Source organism: Ranitomeya imitator, chromosome 3 (assembly GCF_032444005.1).
Source record: "Ranitomeya imitator isolate aRanImi1 chromosome 3, aRanImi1.pri, whole genome shotgun sequence".
Classification (NCBI taxonomy): domain Eukaryota; kingdom Metazoa; phylum Chordata; class Amphibia; order Anura; family Dendrobatidae; genus Ranitomeya; species Ranitomeya imitator.
In genome coordinates, this window is record NC_091284.1 from 304,165,475 (window position 1) to 304,179,588 (window position 14,114).

Below are 14,114 nucleotides of genomic sequence, written 5' to 3' on the forward strand. Positions count from 1 at the left end.
TATTGTTACTTTTATAGTTATTTATAGTTACTTTTATAGTCAACTGTCTGCTGCACAACTGTTAAATGAATAATTTGACTTACCTGTGGTTAGAGTCTTGTTAATTAGAATTTCATAGCCTACACTTTAGTTTTGCTCCTAAGGTCACTTGCACACTGAGCATTTGGTGAGTTTTTTACCCCAGTATTTCTAAGCCAAAATGAGGAGTGGGTGATAAATGCAGAAATGGTGCATGTGCTCCTATTATACTTTTCCTTTGACTGTTCCATTCCTGGTTTTGGCTTACAACTACTGAGGTAAAAAAAACTTACCAAATACTCAAAGTGTACATGTGGCCTAAGACTTTCAGTGAGGTGTACTCATTTTTGAAACATGGTCTTGAAGAAATACTCATTTTTGAAACATGGTCTTGAAGGAATTTATTAGGAAAAGATTGAGTTACTTACCGGTAACTGGCTATTCCAGAGCCCATGACAGCATGACATGACAGGGATTCCATCCCACAATGACAAGAAACCTACATAAAAGGGTGGCACCTCTGCAGAGAATGAGAGGACCTCCAAACAGTTATATGCACAGACAGTCACCAGACAATATCCACAACATCTTCTAGACTACACACTCAAACTTAATTATTGTGCACAAAGCCAGTGATATGGGGAAAATATAAGCATGCTGTCATGAGCTGTGGAAAATCCTGTTACCGGTAAGTAACTCAGTCTTTTCCTTTCCCTCATGACAGCACCACCCGAGAGATTTACAGAGAAACCAAAACCAGCTTAGGGAGGGACTAACGCCTGTAGAACCCTTATCCTAAATGACAGATCAGCAGAGGAGGATAGATCAAGCCTATAACGTTTATTGAAGGTCGAAGGAGAGCACCATGTTGCTGGCTTACGTATCTGGTCAATGCATACCTCTGCTTTCTCTGCCCCACAGGGTGCAACAGCCTAAGTAGAATGAGCTTTTATACTCTCTGGGACTAACACATCACTAAAAAATGGGCTAATCTAATTGCTTCCCTAATCATCCTAGCTAGGGTACCCCTTGAAGTCCTTTCCTAGAACCTTGGAAAGAAACAAATAAGGATTGACTCTTAATCCACATTTTGTAACTGATATGTACTCAACTAGAGCAAGTCTAACATCTAGTGTGTGAAATTTTCCTCTTTTGGTTCTTAGGATCATTTCAAAAATAGGGAAGAATAATCTCTTGGCATCCATGACAACCTTTGGAAGATAGGGCTGTCTTAAGACCAGACACACCCTATCCTCAAAAATCTGTGTGAATGGACGGTTAACGGACAAGGTCTGTACATCTGTTAGCAACACGCCGGATCCCTGCTCTGACAGGCAGGGTCTCCGGCATGTCACTTCACTCCCCCGCGCCGCGGTCGGTTCCTTCCTTCCCGATGCTCTACATGCGTCCAGCAGAGCTTAAAGCCGGGCTCCCAGCCATGTCCTTAGGGCACGCGTATGCTCCCGCCCCCTTAAAAGGCCAGCGTGTGCACTCGCTATTTCCTCCCCAGCCAATGGCTGTGAGGCATTATGTATATATTACTTCCTCCTCCCTGGAGAGGTTACTGAGCAACCTTCCTGTTCTGCAGTCTAAGTTGCGTAAGGTTGTGTATCAGTTCCTGCTGCATTCTGGTGCAGATCCTGCCCGCTGCACTCTGGTGCAGATCCTGCCTGTTGCACTCTGATACCAACTCTTCCTGCTGGACAATCCGGTCTGTCCTACTGGGTCCAGCTGTATGTACGTTGGTCTGTCCTGGAGTGGCACCTGGTGTTTATCGGGAGCCAAGCCTAACCTCACCATCAGGGGCTCTAGAGTGAACAGTTTGGTGCTTGCTAAAGTCACACCCCTCCAGGCTCTCCGCGGTCCGTGGCACAGTGGTTCCACAAACCACATCCATGACTATTTCACCAACTCTAAGAGCTGAAGTCAGCGCTACCAGGATTAGAGTCTTTAATGTTTGGTGCATTCTGGTATACTCCATTGTGATACAGGAAAAATATAAATTTTTGTACCATGTTAAGTGGTTACATGTTTTTGGTTGCTGCAACATTGTAATAAAATACAATAAAAAGTGATCAAAGTATCGTATCTATACCAAAATTACATCAATAAAAACATTAGCTGGCGTGCAAAAATACCGTATATACTAGAGTATAAGCCGAGATTTTCAGCCCACTTTTTTGGGCTGAAAGTGACACTCTCGGCTTATACTGGAGTCATTGTCGACGGGGGGATCGGCGGGGGAGTGGTGGATGTGACATACTCACCTGCTCCTGGCGCGGTCCCTGCATGTCCGATGGTCTCCGGGCAGCTCTTCCTGTGTTCAGCGGTCACGTGGTACCGCTAATTAAAGTAATGAATATGGACAAATATTCATTACTGTAATCAGCGGTATTTGACCTCTGAATACAGCAAGATGCCGCCGGCTCCCGGAGACCATCTGACAATGAGACGCTACCAGGGACCACACCGGGAGCAGGAGAGTATGACGGGGGAGGTGAGCATTGCGCGATAGTCACCTTCCTCGTTCCACCGCTGCGCGCTGCCCTGTCTTCCATCCTCTGCACCTACTGTTCAGGTCAGAGGGCGCGATGACGTGATTAGTGTGAGCGCCGCCCTCTGCCTGAACAGTCAGTGCAGAGGATGGAAGACAGAGCACGTGGAACGAGGAAGGTGACTATCGCAAGTGCCAGGGGCCTGAGCGACGAGAGGTGAGTATGTGATTTTTTTTATTTTAATCGCAACAACAGCTTATGGGGCCATAATGTATGGAGCATCTTATGGGGCCATAATGTATGGAGCATCTTATGGGGCCATAATGTGTGGAGCATCTTATGGGGCCATAATGTATGGAGCATCTTATGGGGCCATAATGTATGGAGCATCTTATGGGGCCATAATGTATGGAGCATCTTATGGGGCCATAATGTGTGGAGCATCTTATGGGGCATAATGTGTGGAGCATCTTATGGGGCCATGTGTGGAGCATCTTATGAGGCATAATGTGTGGAGCATCTTATTGGGCCATAATGTGTGGAGCATCTCATGGGGCATAATGTGTGGAGCATCTCATGGGCCATAATGTGTGGAGCATCTCATGGGGCATAATGTGTGGAGCATCTCATGGGGCATAATGTGTGGAGCATCTCATGGGGCATAATGTGTGGAGCATCTCATGGGGCATAATGTGTGGAGCATCTCATGGGGCATAATGAGTGGAGCATCTCATGGGGCATAATGTGTGGCGCATCTCATGGGGCATAATGTGTGGAGCATCTTATGGGGCATAATGTGTGGAACATCTTATGGGGCCATCAACCTTTATGCAGCATTGTATGGGGCAAATGCTTCTATGGAGCATGTCATGGGGCCATTATTAACCTTTGTGCAGCATTATATGGGGCATATTTTAATATGGAGCATTATATGGGGCGTATTTTGTATGGAGCATCTTATGGGGCCCATCATGAACTGTATGGGGCTCCTGATTCAATATGGATATTCAAAAACACTTAACCTACTGATGTCTCAATTAATGTTACTTTTATTGGTATCTATTTTTATTTTTGACATTTACCGGCAGCTGCTGCATTTTCCACCCTAGGCTTATACTTGAGTCAATAAGTTTTCCCAGTTTTTTGTGGCAAAATTAGGGGGGTCGGCTTATACTCGAGTATATACGGTAATTCATCACTCAGCCCCAGATCACAAAAAATGGAAAAGCTTTTATTTCATTTTTTGCAAACTTTGGATTTTTTTTCACCACAAATAAAACAGAACATACAAGTTTGGTATCTGTGAACTTGTAATGACCTGCAAAATCATAATGGCTGGGAAGTTTTATCATTTAGTGAACATGGTAACAAAAAAAAAAAAAACAATGGTGGAATTGCATTTTTTTTTTTGCAATTTCTCTGCACTTTGAATTGTTTCTCTGATTTACAGTACATGATATGGTAAAACCAATGGTGCAGTTCAAGATTACAACTTGTGCTGCAAAAAACAAGTCCTCACACAGCCATATTGACCAAAAAATAAAACATTTATGGCTCTGGGAAGAAGGGTAGCAAAAAATGGAGACATAAAAACTAAAAAACCCCAAGGTTGTGAAGGGGTTAGGATGATGATAGTAATGAATCCTTCCTCTTCGTTTTTTCCATTCTCTTTTAATGAGTCTAAATCTTCTCATGAATTGGAAATGTGCACCTCTTTTCTTGCTCTAATCCATCAAACATCATATCCTGAGTTGATTTAGAGCTCTTAGCATCCGAGATGCTATGTTTTCTATAGGAAGGCACAGCCTAACCCCATGTATCGCCATCAGAGGATAAGGAAGGGGAGAATCTGATCCACAGTCACCTTCCAAATCTTACAGATTAATCAGTTGGTAATCTCTTAGATCTTTTCTTTCCATTTCCATCACCATCCTTCTGAATAAGGGACTTAAGGGAATCCTCAGCTTGTGTCCTGATCACAGATCTCAAATCCATGACCAACTTGGGGGATTCTTCACAGCTAGTTTTCTGTATACAATCTGAACAGAATTTTTTCTTCCATGAGTCAGGTCACTTATCTTAGCAAAGCGCACATTCCTTATTCTTTAGAAGAAAAAAAGGGGGTTGAGTTTCAGCTCCTTAAAAATAACTAGTGTTATTAGTACCATTAAAAAACATAATGTACATGGTGTACAAGCTCCCTACAGTATGTGCCAATAGACAACAGAGGCACAGAGGCAACGCGTTTCGATCTAAACGATCTTTGTCAAAGCCTTATTCTTATATTTTTAGCTATATTTCGCAGGCATTTCCTAGTAATTAAACACAAGAAAAAAGGGCTTAAATACCATGATGAACTTTCACACAGATCACTCACCATCTGGGCGCTTAGTATGGGTACTGGATTTGGAGGCTGGATCCAATCATATATTTATTCTCCTCTAGAGGTAGTGAGTTTAAGGCCCATTATGATTCTCTGGCTGGTCTTACTGTCACTTCTGCCACTTCTACATCTACTCTGACACTGCCCTCGCTACTTGTGACGACACAGCATTTATTCTTAACCCTAGAACGCGTACCTGGGGCCTCGCAGGCCTGCTAGGTTACTTGTTTTCTATTATCTGTAAAACTACATTAATCCTCAGGTATATAGTTGTTAGTAATATCCAGTTGTTCATATATTTTTATGTTATAGGCATCTCGTATAGCAACGCTTTTTTTGTGACTACCCCAGATTCACGTACCTGGGGCCTTTGAGGCCTGCTTTGGTTTACATGTACTCCTCAGTCTTTTTGTCTGTACTGTTGTTGGGGAAGAACTTATGACTCAGTCTTTAGGACTATTGGTCGATGGTTGTTGCTGGGAAGAGTGTGGATTCTGCCTGACATGGTAATGTGATCCTGGAAGGGAGTTTCCCCTCACAAAGTAACGTGATTATGATGTCAGTACAGGTCCTTTAGTCCTAAATCCTAGTTGCTGGAGAGACTTTGGAGGAAGAAGTCAGCTTTCTTTGGTCTGTAACAAAGAACCTTTCTGAGCTCCAAAACCAGAGGCTTCTACTGCACTTACAAGAAAGTGATCTGTTGAAGGTAAGAGTAGGGGGGCTGTACTTTACCCTAAGCACACAAACACTAACAAAGTCTTAGCACACACAGTGTATAGTGCACAAGCCTGATTGTAATCTTTAGTTTTTACTTTTCATTTTAGTTTACTCACATCTAAGATTACAATGGCACAGTCTACATCAAGGGGATTGACTGTCCAAGAAATTGAGGCGATTATTTTCAATAGTGATGAAGACAATGACATTTCTTTGTCGGATGAAGAGTATATTCCACCAGCTAATGTATCAACTTCATCGTCCAGCGATTCCTCAGATGATGAAGAAGTAATGGATCCAGCAGAATGTGCAAGTAGAACGTCTAAAACAAGTGTTTTTTGGAACAGTACTGCTGTGGCTCATGCACGCACCCCATCACATAACATTATTAGAGTTCCTCAAGGAGCTGTCGGAATTTCCCCATTCATGTCCAAAAAAGATGTTTTCAGTAAATTTGTTTCAGATGATATTGCAGATGAGGTAGTTTTGTGTACGAATGTGGAAGGTAAACGTATTGCTTCGGAAAAAAAAAAAACTTGGAAAAATTTAACTAAAGAGGAACTATATGCCTATATTGGCCTTACTCTTCTGGCAGGGTCGACTAAATCATATGATGTGCCAATCAGAGAGTTATTTCTGAACCCATTTGCAGATCCACATTACAAAGCCACTATGTCCGTAGATAGATTTGAGGCTATTAGGAGATGCATTCGTTTTGATGAAAAGAGAACTCGGCCTGTGAGGTTGGCAACCGATAAATTAGCGCCTATTAGCCGTATATGGAATCTTTTTATCAAGAACTGTTACAAACTTTACAATTCTAGCGAATATGTGACAGTGGACGAACAACTTCTTGCCTTTAGGGGACGTTGCAAATTTATCCAATATATGCCCAGTAAGCCAGCTAAATACGGCATAAAAATTTTCTGGATGTGCGATTCAGCAACTTATTATGGGATGAATGGCATGATTTACTGTGGAAAAGAAGCTGACGCTCCAGTCCAGAAAGATCTATGTTCCAACATAGTGAAAACACTAGCTTTACCAATTTTCCATTCTGGAAAAAATATCACTATGGATAATTATTTTACTAATTTAGAACTGGCCAATTTTTTGCTTCAGAAACAACTAACACTTGTTGGTACAATGAGACCAAACCGCCGCGAAATTCCACCAATAATGAAGCACAATGCACAGCGACCAATCTACGAGAGTGTATTCGGTTTCTGCAATGAGGCAACGATGGTGTCCTATAAAGCCAAGAAAGAAAAATCTGTGATATTACTGAGCACAATGCATCACGATGAAAGTATTGACACGGAAACAAAAACCTGAAATTATACTTCATTATAATAAGACAAAAGGAGGTGTCGACAAGATGGACGAAATGATTACTGAATATTCGTGTAAAAGGCAGACTAAACGTTGGCCTGTTGCCCTTTTTTCCAATAAGCCTTGATGTGTCATCCCTCAATAGCTATATTGTTTATTGTCAAACTAATCCAGAATTCCATGCCAACAGGAATGACAAGAGACGTCTATTTTTGACAGAACTTTGTTATGAACTTTTGATGACTACTATGCTAGAGAGAAGCAGCACAAAATGCTTATCAAGGCAAATTACAGAGGCAATGATCCGATGTGGAATATGCTTTCAGGAACAGCCAGAGCAAAGAGAAAAAAAAAGAAAGCTCTGCTATATTTGTCCAGCAAAGAAAGAAAGAAAATCGGAGCGTTTCTGTTTTACTTGCGGACAAAATGTATGCAGGGAACATTCTGAAGAAAAAATAATATGCAAGAATTGTCGGGGGAATATGTAAAGTGGAAAATAAATATTCCTGCACCAAGTTTGCTACAGACTTTATGTAAAAACTTTTTATAGGAAAAAATGTATCCATCATAAAAAATTGCACTGAGTGAATATATTGGGCGTGCCCGTTTAGTTACATTTTTGTTGTTTTATGTACATAATTTTTTTTTGGAATTATACACATCTTAGGCTATGTTCCAAGTAGCGCTGGGGTTCACCAGAATGGGATCCATAATGGATCTGACCTCCTGGTAACTCCAGCTAAGGCTGATGGAATGCTGGGATTCCACCAGCCTTAGCTGAGGTCACCAAGAGGTCAGATCCATTACGGATCCCCTCCTGGTGGACCCCAGCGCTAGTGGAATGCATCCTTACTTTGCAAATTTAAAATAAACTTTGAAAAGTATTTTTATTTGAGTTATTCCATGTTATTTGCACACAGGCCTAAAAGGCCCCAGGTACGTGAATATGGGGTAGTCACAAAAAAAGCGTTGCTTTACGAAATGCCTATAACATAAAAATATACGAACAACTGAAATTACTAACAACTATATAGCTGAGGAATACCTAGAGTTTCAAAATTGTAACTAAAGTAGTTTTACAGAAAATAATAAAAAAGTAACCTGACAGGCCTGCGAGGCCCCAGGTACGCGTTCTACCAGCCTTAGCCGGGGTCACCAGGAGGTCAGATCCATTACAAAATCCCGTCCAGGCGGACCCCAGAGCTAGTGGGAATGCATGCTTACTTTCAAATAACTTTTAAAAAAAAATTTTTTTGAGTTATTCCATGTTATTTGAAAACAGGCCTCAAAGGCCCCAGGTACGTAATAGTGTAGATTTCTATGGTCACGCATTCTAGGGTTAATTAACCAGACGTATTATTTCAGTAGGCCCAGGGACTACTGTTCATGTGAGGCTGAATGTTGATTCTTATTGGCAATTGAATTAATGTTCAATGTCTGCCATTTGTTGACTGGCCGCTGAGTAGCTATTGTATCTAGTCCTAGTATTGTTCTACTAACCTTGGTAAACAAAGACACAGGATAATTGAACAATGTTTGTTAATATGTTGATGACCTATAGGTGCTCTGCAAATCCGAAGGACAAACTATACATGGTGTTTGAACACTCGAGAAGTGAGGGATGGTCTCCTTCCACCTTCCCCCAAGCCTGTGGACTAATGACTGTATGAGAGTTTGTGTCACGCCGCCGCTGCTGCTGCTTGACACGTTCTCTCATACTTACCTGTCCTCGGCGTCCCGGCGCGGCTCCTCCTCTGCAGCGTCTTCTCTTCGGCATCCGCTCCCACCCCCTGCTGCTCGTATAGTGCGCGCGCACGCCAGGTTCAATTCTGCGCGTGCGCACTTCTAGTCTCCCTCCTCTGCTTCCTGCCTGTCCTCTCTATCATTCTGGAGGACTCTCACCCAGAGGTAATGCGCAGCACTGCTTTATATACCCGCCTCTTCCTCTCTCCTGTGCCTATGGTCATTTGTGCATACTATTGCCCTAGGCTGCCCATGGTCTCTGTGCATTCTCGTGCTCTCTGACTTTTGGTTTTTGTCTCAGTCTATGCAATACCCAGCCCATTCCTGTGTCCCTGCATTGTTCCTGCCAGCCTCTCCGCCACTCCTGTACCTCGTCCGTTCCTGTGTTCCTGCATTGTTCCTGCCAGCCTCTCCGTCACTCCTGTACCTCGTCCGTTCCTGTGTTGTTCCTGCCAGCCTCTCCATCACTCCGGTATCCCGTCCGTTCCTGTGTTCCTGCGTTGTTCCAGCCAGCCTCTGCTTCTCTGCAGTACCCTGCCGGTTCCTGTATCCCTGCGGTGTACCTGTCAGCTCCTGTGTCTCTGCGGTACTCCTGTCTGTCTCTGTGTCCTTGCATCTCCTGTGTCTCCTGTTGGGTCCTTGCCATTTCCCTAGCCTCTGTCGCTCTCGTCAGCCTCGTGTTCCTTCTTTTCCATCTTGGTCCCCCAGCTCCCGTGGCGATAGTCCCTCACGGGCCTGCCCCTAACTCTACCTGTATAGGGGGAGGTCCATCTGGTTAGCTCGTCCGTGAGGGGTTCGTTGCCGCGGTCCAGAGGGTCCACATTTTCACCCTAAGCGTCACAGTTGTGAACTATAAAAAGGAGGATCTACCTGTGCTTAGAGAGACTCTACTCCATGTAGCTTCATCAGTGGAAGTCAACAAGAGACTCATGTCAGGTATACAGTACAGACCAAAAGTTTGGACACACCTCATTTAAAGATTTTTCTGTATTTTCATGACTATGAAAATTGTACATTCACACTGAAGGCATCAAAACTATGAATTAACACATGTGGAATTATATAATTAACAAAAAAGTGTGAAACAACTGAAATTATGTCTTATATTCTAGGTTCTTCAAAGTAGCCATCTTTTGCTTTGATGACTGCTTTGCACACTCTTGGCATTCTCTTGATGAGCTTCAAGAGGTAGTCACCGGGAATGGTCTTCCAACAATCTTGAAGGAGTTCCCAGAGATGCTTCGCACTTGTTGGCCCTTTTGCCTTCACTCTGCGGTCCAGCTCACCCCAAACCATCTCGATTGGGTTCAGGTCTGGTGACTGTGGAGACCAGGTTATCTGGCGTAGCACCCCATCACTCTCCTTCTTGGTCAAATAGTCCTTACACAGCCTGGAGGTGTGTTTGGGGTCATTGTCCTGTTGAAAAATAAATGATGGTCCAACTAAACACAAACCGGATGGAATAGCATGCCGCTGCAAGATGCTGTGGTAGCCATGCTGGTTCAGTATGCCTTCAATTTTGAATAAATTCCCAACAGTGTCACCAGCAAAGCACCCCCACACCATCACACCTCCTCCTCCATGCTTCACGGTGGGAAACAGACATGTAGAGTCCATCCGTTCATCTTTTCTGCGTCGCACAAAGACATGGTGGTTGGAATCAAAGGTCTCAAATTTGGACTCATCAGACCAAAGCACAGATTTCCACTGTGTGTCCCTAACAATTTTCGCAAGTTTGACAATTAGGGTGAACTTTTGAGACTCGAGTCTAGATGGATCTATAAGCTTTGGTCGGTCACACCTGGTGGCCTGAATGAGGATCTGTTGTTCACAGGTTTTCTAATGCCCCGACATGATTATCATGGTATGAGTGTGGGTCCGCAATGGGGAGATTTTAGGTGTACTTCCACTCATTGGCCCCTTCTGGACCCTTAATCACACTTATGTGTTTACATGCCATAGGGTTATGTCCCTACTGTTTGTTTGTTAAAGCATCTATTGATATGGCCGTATGTATTTGGCCTGTGAGCGTTACATTTTTAATAATGGTCTCAATATTTCTGTATTTTCTTTTTTCTTCAATACCTTGCTTGCTTCTGCAGTTCCTGTTCGCTATATCCTGGTGGTGGGACGCATTCTCTGCTTCTTTGGAATGCGCTTTGATAACTTCTGGTCTCTGGAGCGCATTTTTCTATGTTGGAACGCACGTGGTCTCACTGCGCAGGTGCTGCGATTACTTCCGGCCGGTGATACGCATAGTGGGACGGCTTATTTGGAACGCATGCTTTTCTACTGCGCAGATGCAAATTCTATGTTTGACTAACGTGACCCACTCTTTGACTATTAATCTGATTGCTTGGTACTTCTTGCTTTATTGCGCTGACAAACTACAGCTGGTCTGAATGTCCTTTGATTGCTACCCATCGGTGTTTCCGATCGTGGAAACAATAGTAACTGCACTTACTGGTATATATGCCTGACATGACAAAGTTTTTTTCACTTGTTATTTGTTCTGTGTGCACTTTCATTTGCGCTTTTTTTCTTCTTTGGATACATTTATGTCTTTGGCGCAATAGTTGCACCCTTCGGTTTCTATTCTGGCTGTGCCCGCTGTTCTTTCTCTCTTGTAGAGAGACTATGTTACAGTAGCCATGGCAACATGGCTACAACTGAATAAATGCAGAGCTGCTTCTTTGACCATCACTGAACACTCAAAGACGTTTAGAGAATCCGCTTTCATACATCAATGGACTTTTAGCTTCCTAAGCTTGTCGTTAATTCTTCTCAGTGGGTGCCCAACAAAAGCGGGGTGCCACTGGTGGCGGTAGTTGGCCCTGGAAGTACCAAAGTTTCAGCGGCTCTACTCCTGCCGAGCTAACCGAAGTGTGAGACTTTGTAATGTGATCTTGTGTATTTTGCTGGGACTGTCCTATATGTAACTGTCAGTTTTGTGGTTCAATAAAGTATTGTCACAGTGTCTTACCCTCACCCTGCATTGTCTGAGTAGTATTATGCCCACAGGAAAGGAGAGCGGGCGATCCCTGGTCCATGCAGTTTCAGGATAGCGGATTAGTGCACCCATTGACCTTCTGTCTCTCTACTCTGCGGTTTCTCCATATCACCAAAGAAAGGAGAGAAGGAGTAACCCCACTATTTTGGTGGTCAGACCTAATTTTAAATGTGGGATCAGCCACAGCAACTTCCTCCGGACCACCAGAAGTTCAACAGTGTCGGCACAACCAGGACCCGACACCGGAGCTCCAGGAAAGGAGCCTTTCTTCCAGACAACCAGCCAGGTCTAGGTAAGTTTGTTTTTTGCTTCAGCTCCTGCTCTTCAGCTTCCTTCAAGGATGGGAAACAAATTGATATGGGGGAGAGGTGCAGCCCTTTTATTTCAGTAGGATTCCCGTCCTTGTGGACCACTCATGTGGTGCTGTCATGGGGGAAAGGAAAATAGCTTTTTTGGGTGTGCAAAATAACAAATCTGTTTAGCAATAAATGGCCCACATTTGTGGGAGTATTTTTTAGTATAGTAGCCTCTGCAAAATATTAATTCTGACAGGAAACAAAGTTTTCTGCCAAATCTGTTGGGGTGCCTTCTGTCTCTCTACTCTGCGGTTTCTCCATATCACCAAAGAAAGGAGAGAAGGAGTAACCCCACTCTTTTGGTGGTCAGACCTAATTTTAAATGTTGGATCAGCCACAGCAACTTCCTCCGGACCACCAGAAGTTCAACAGTGTCGGCACAACCAGGACCCGACACCGGAGCTCCAGGAAAGGAGCCGTTCTTCCAGACAACCAGCCAGGTCTAGTTAAGTTTGTTTTTTGCTTCAGCTCCTGCTCTTCAGCTTCCTTAAATGGGAAACAAATTGATATGGGGGAGAGGTGCAGCCCTTTTATTTCAGTACGATTCCCGTCCTTGTGGACCACTCATGTGGTGCTGTCATGGGGGAAAGGAAAATAGCTTTTTTGGGTGTGCAAAATAACAAATCTATTTAGCAATGAATGGCCCACATTTGTGGGAGTATTTTTTAGTATAGTAGCCCCTGCAAAATATTAATTCTGACAGGAAACAAAGTTTTCTGCCAAATCTGTTGGGGTGCACTCTTATGCTGAACACTATATAATAAATATTATAATAGCATACATATTCATATAGGATCCAAAGTGACAACATAAATGATATTGGCGAGTCTGAAAACACTTACTACCATACCTCTTTCTCTTTATCATTGAGCTTTTCTGTCCCAGGAAGTCCAGTTAAATCTAGTGGAGGAGCACTTCTTCTTCCTAGAACATATATATTTGTAGCAGTTACTGAGATTGTAGCTGGTACTAAAGGTTTATTCACACATCTATTATCCAGCAATGTACAAATGAACAATATTTATTAAAAAAATGCATTAGACACAGTCATTGGAAAGCATATCCTAAATTATCTGCATTGTTGATCCTTTTCTAATTATAATCAGTCAAATGCAATAATCAATCTTGTTCAATGTGACAAATGAACAGTGTGCACTCTAAGGGAACTTTCACACTGCGCTTTGTCCTACGTTGGTCAGTCATATCTGCAAACCACCTGCAAAATGGGATTCAGGTCATATGCACCGATAAAGTAATGAACTATTAAGGTGCCGACAGAGTCAATGAGTGCTGCCGTACAAAATTTTCAGGTGTACTGGAGGCGGACACTAAGACGCAGTCTACTACATCTAGATGTCCGTTTCCAACAGATGTAGGACATGTAAACTCTGTCAGCACCATTATAGTCTATGCACGAATCCCATTTTGTGGGGGTTCAGATGTAAAGCCCTACGGGACAATAAACGTTGCGAATTACGCAATGTGAAATTGCCCTAATACAGAGACATAAAAACTGTTCAAAGTATCACTGTCTATTAGGCCACATATGACCATGTGATTTCCCTTAACTATATACATAGACCAAGTTTGCACAATTTCGAGTGAACAAACAACTGCCTTTTCACCCTGGCCTGCATACAAAAGTACCCTTGAATGAATAACTTCATCACAAATCTACAGTAAGTACATTACAATTATTTTACAATTTTGTTATTTTGTGACCTCAGTGGCACTCCAAGTAAGAAAAATCTTGACACTGCTTCAAGTGTTGCTCTAGATTCAATAAGATACAGAATTCTCTGAACAGTGAGGTTAAACTCACATAACTATGACATCAAATCAAATCATTAATTGAACTTAATTTTCCCATTCAGAATTGTATTCATATATGACAAATATAAATTAAATAGGTTGTCCAGTGAAAACAAGATATCACCTACAGTACAGACCAAAAGTTTGGACACACCTTTTCATTTAAAGATTTTTCTGTATTTTCATGACTATGAAAATTGTACATTCACACTGAAGGCATCAAAACTATGAATTAACACATGTGGAAT

General features: G+C 42.7%; 1 protein-coding gene across 7 annotated transcripts in view; it reads right to left on the reverse strand.

Moving 5' to 3' along the window:
* Positions 1–14,114, reverse strand: part of TADA2A (transcriptional adaptor 2A) — a 306,061-nt gene that overhangs the window by 13,645 nt on the left and 278,302 nt on the right. For 3 of the 7 annotated variants that reach the window (XR_011319238.1, XM_069756577.1, XM_069756579.1), the window contains one exon: positions 12,905–12,978. Coding sequence is in view for 5 of the 7 variants with exons in the window: in XM_069756577.1 (XP_069612678.1) it covers positions 12,905–12,978 (74 nt within the window). In the remaining 2 variants the exon portion in view is untranslated. Of the gene's footprint in view, positions 1–9,752; positions 10,105–12,904; positions 12,979–14,114 lie in introns of those variants that run through there. The other 4 variants (XR_011319239.1, XM_069756581.1, XM_069756578.1 and 1 more) reach the window with 3 other exon arrangements.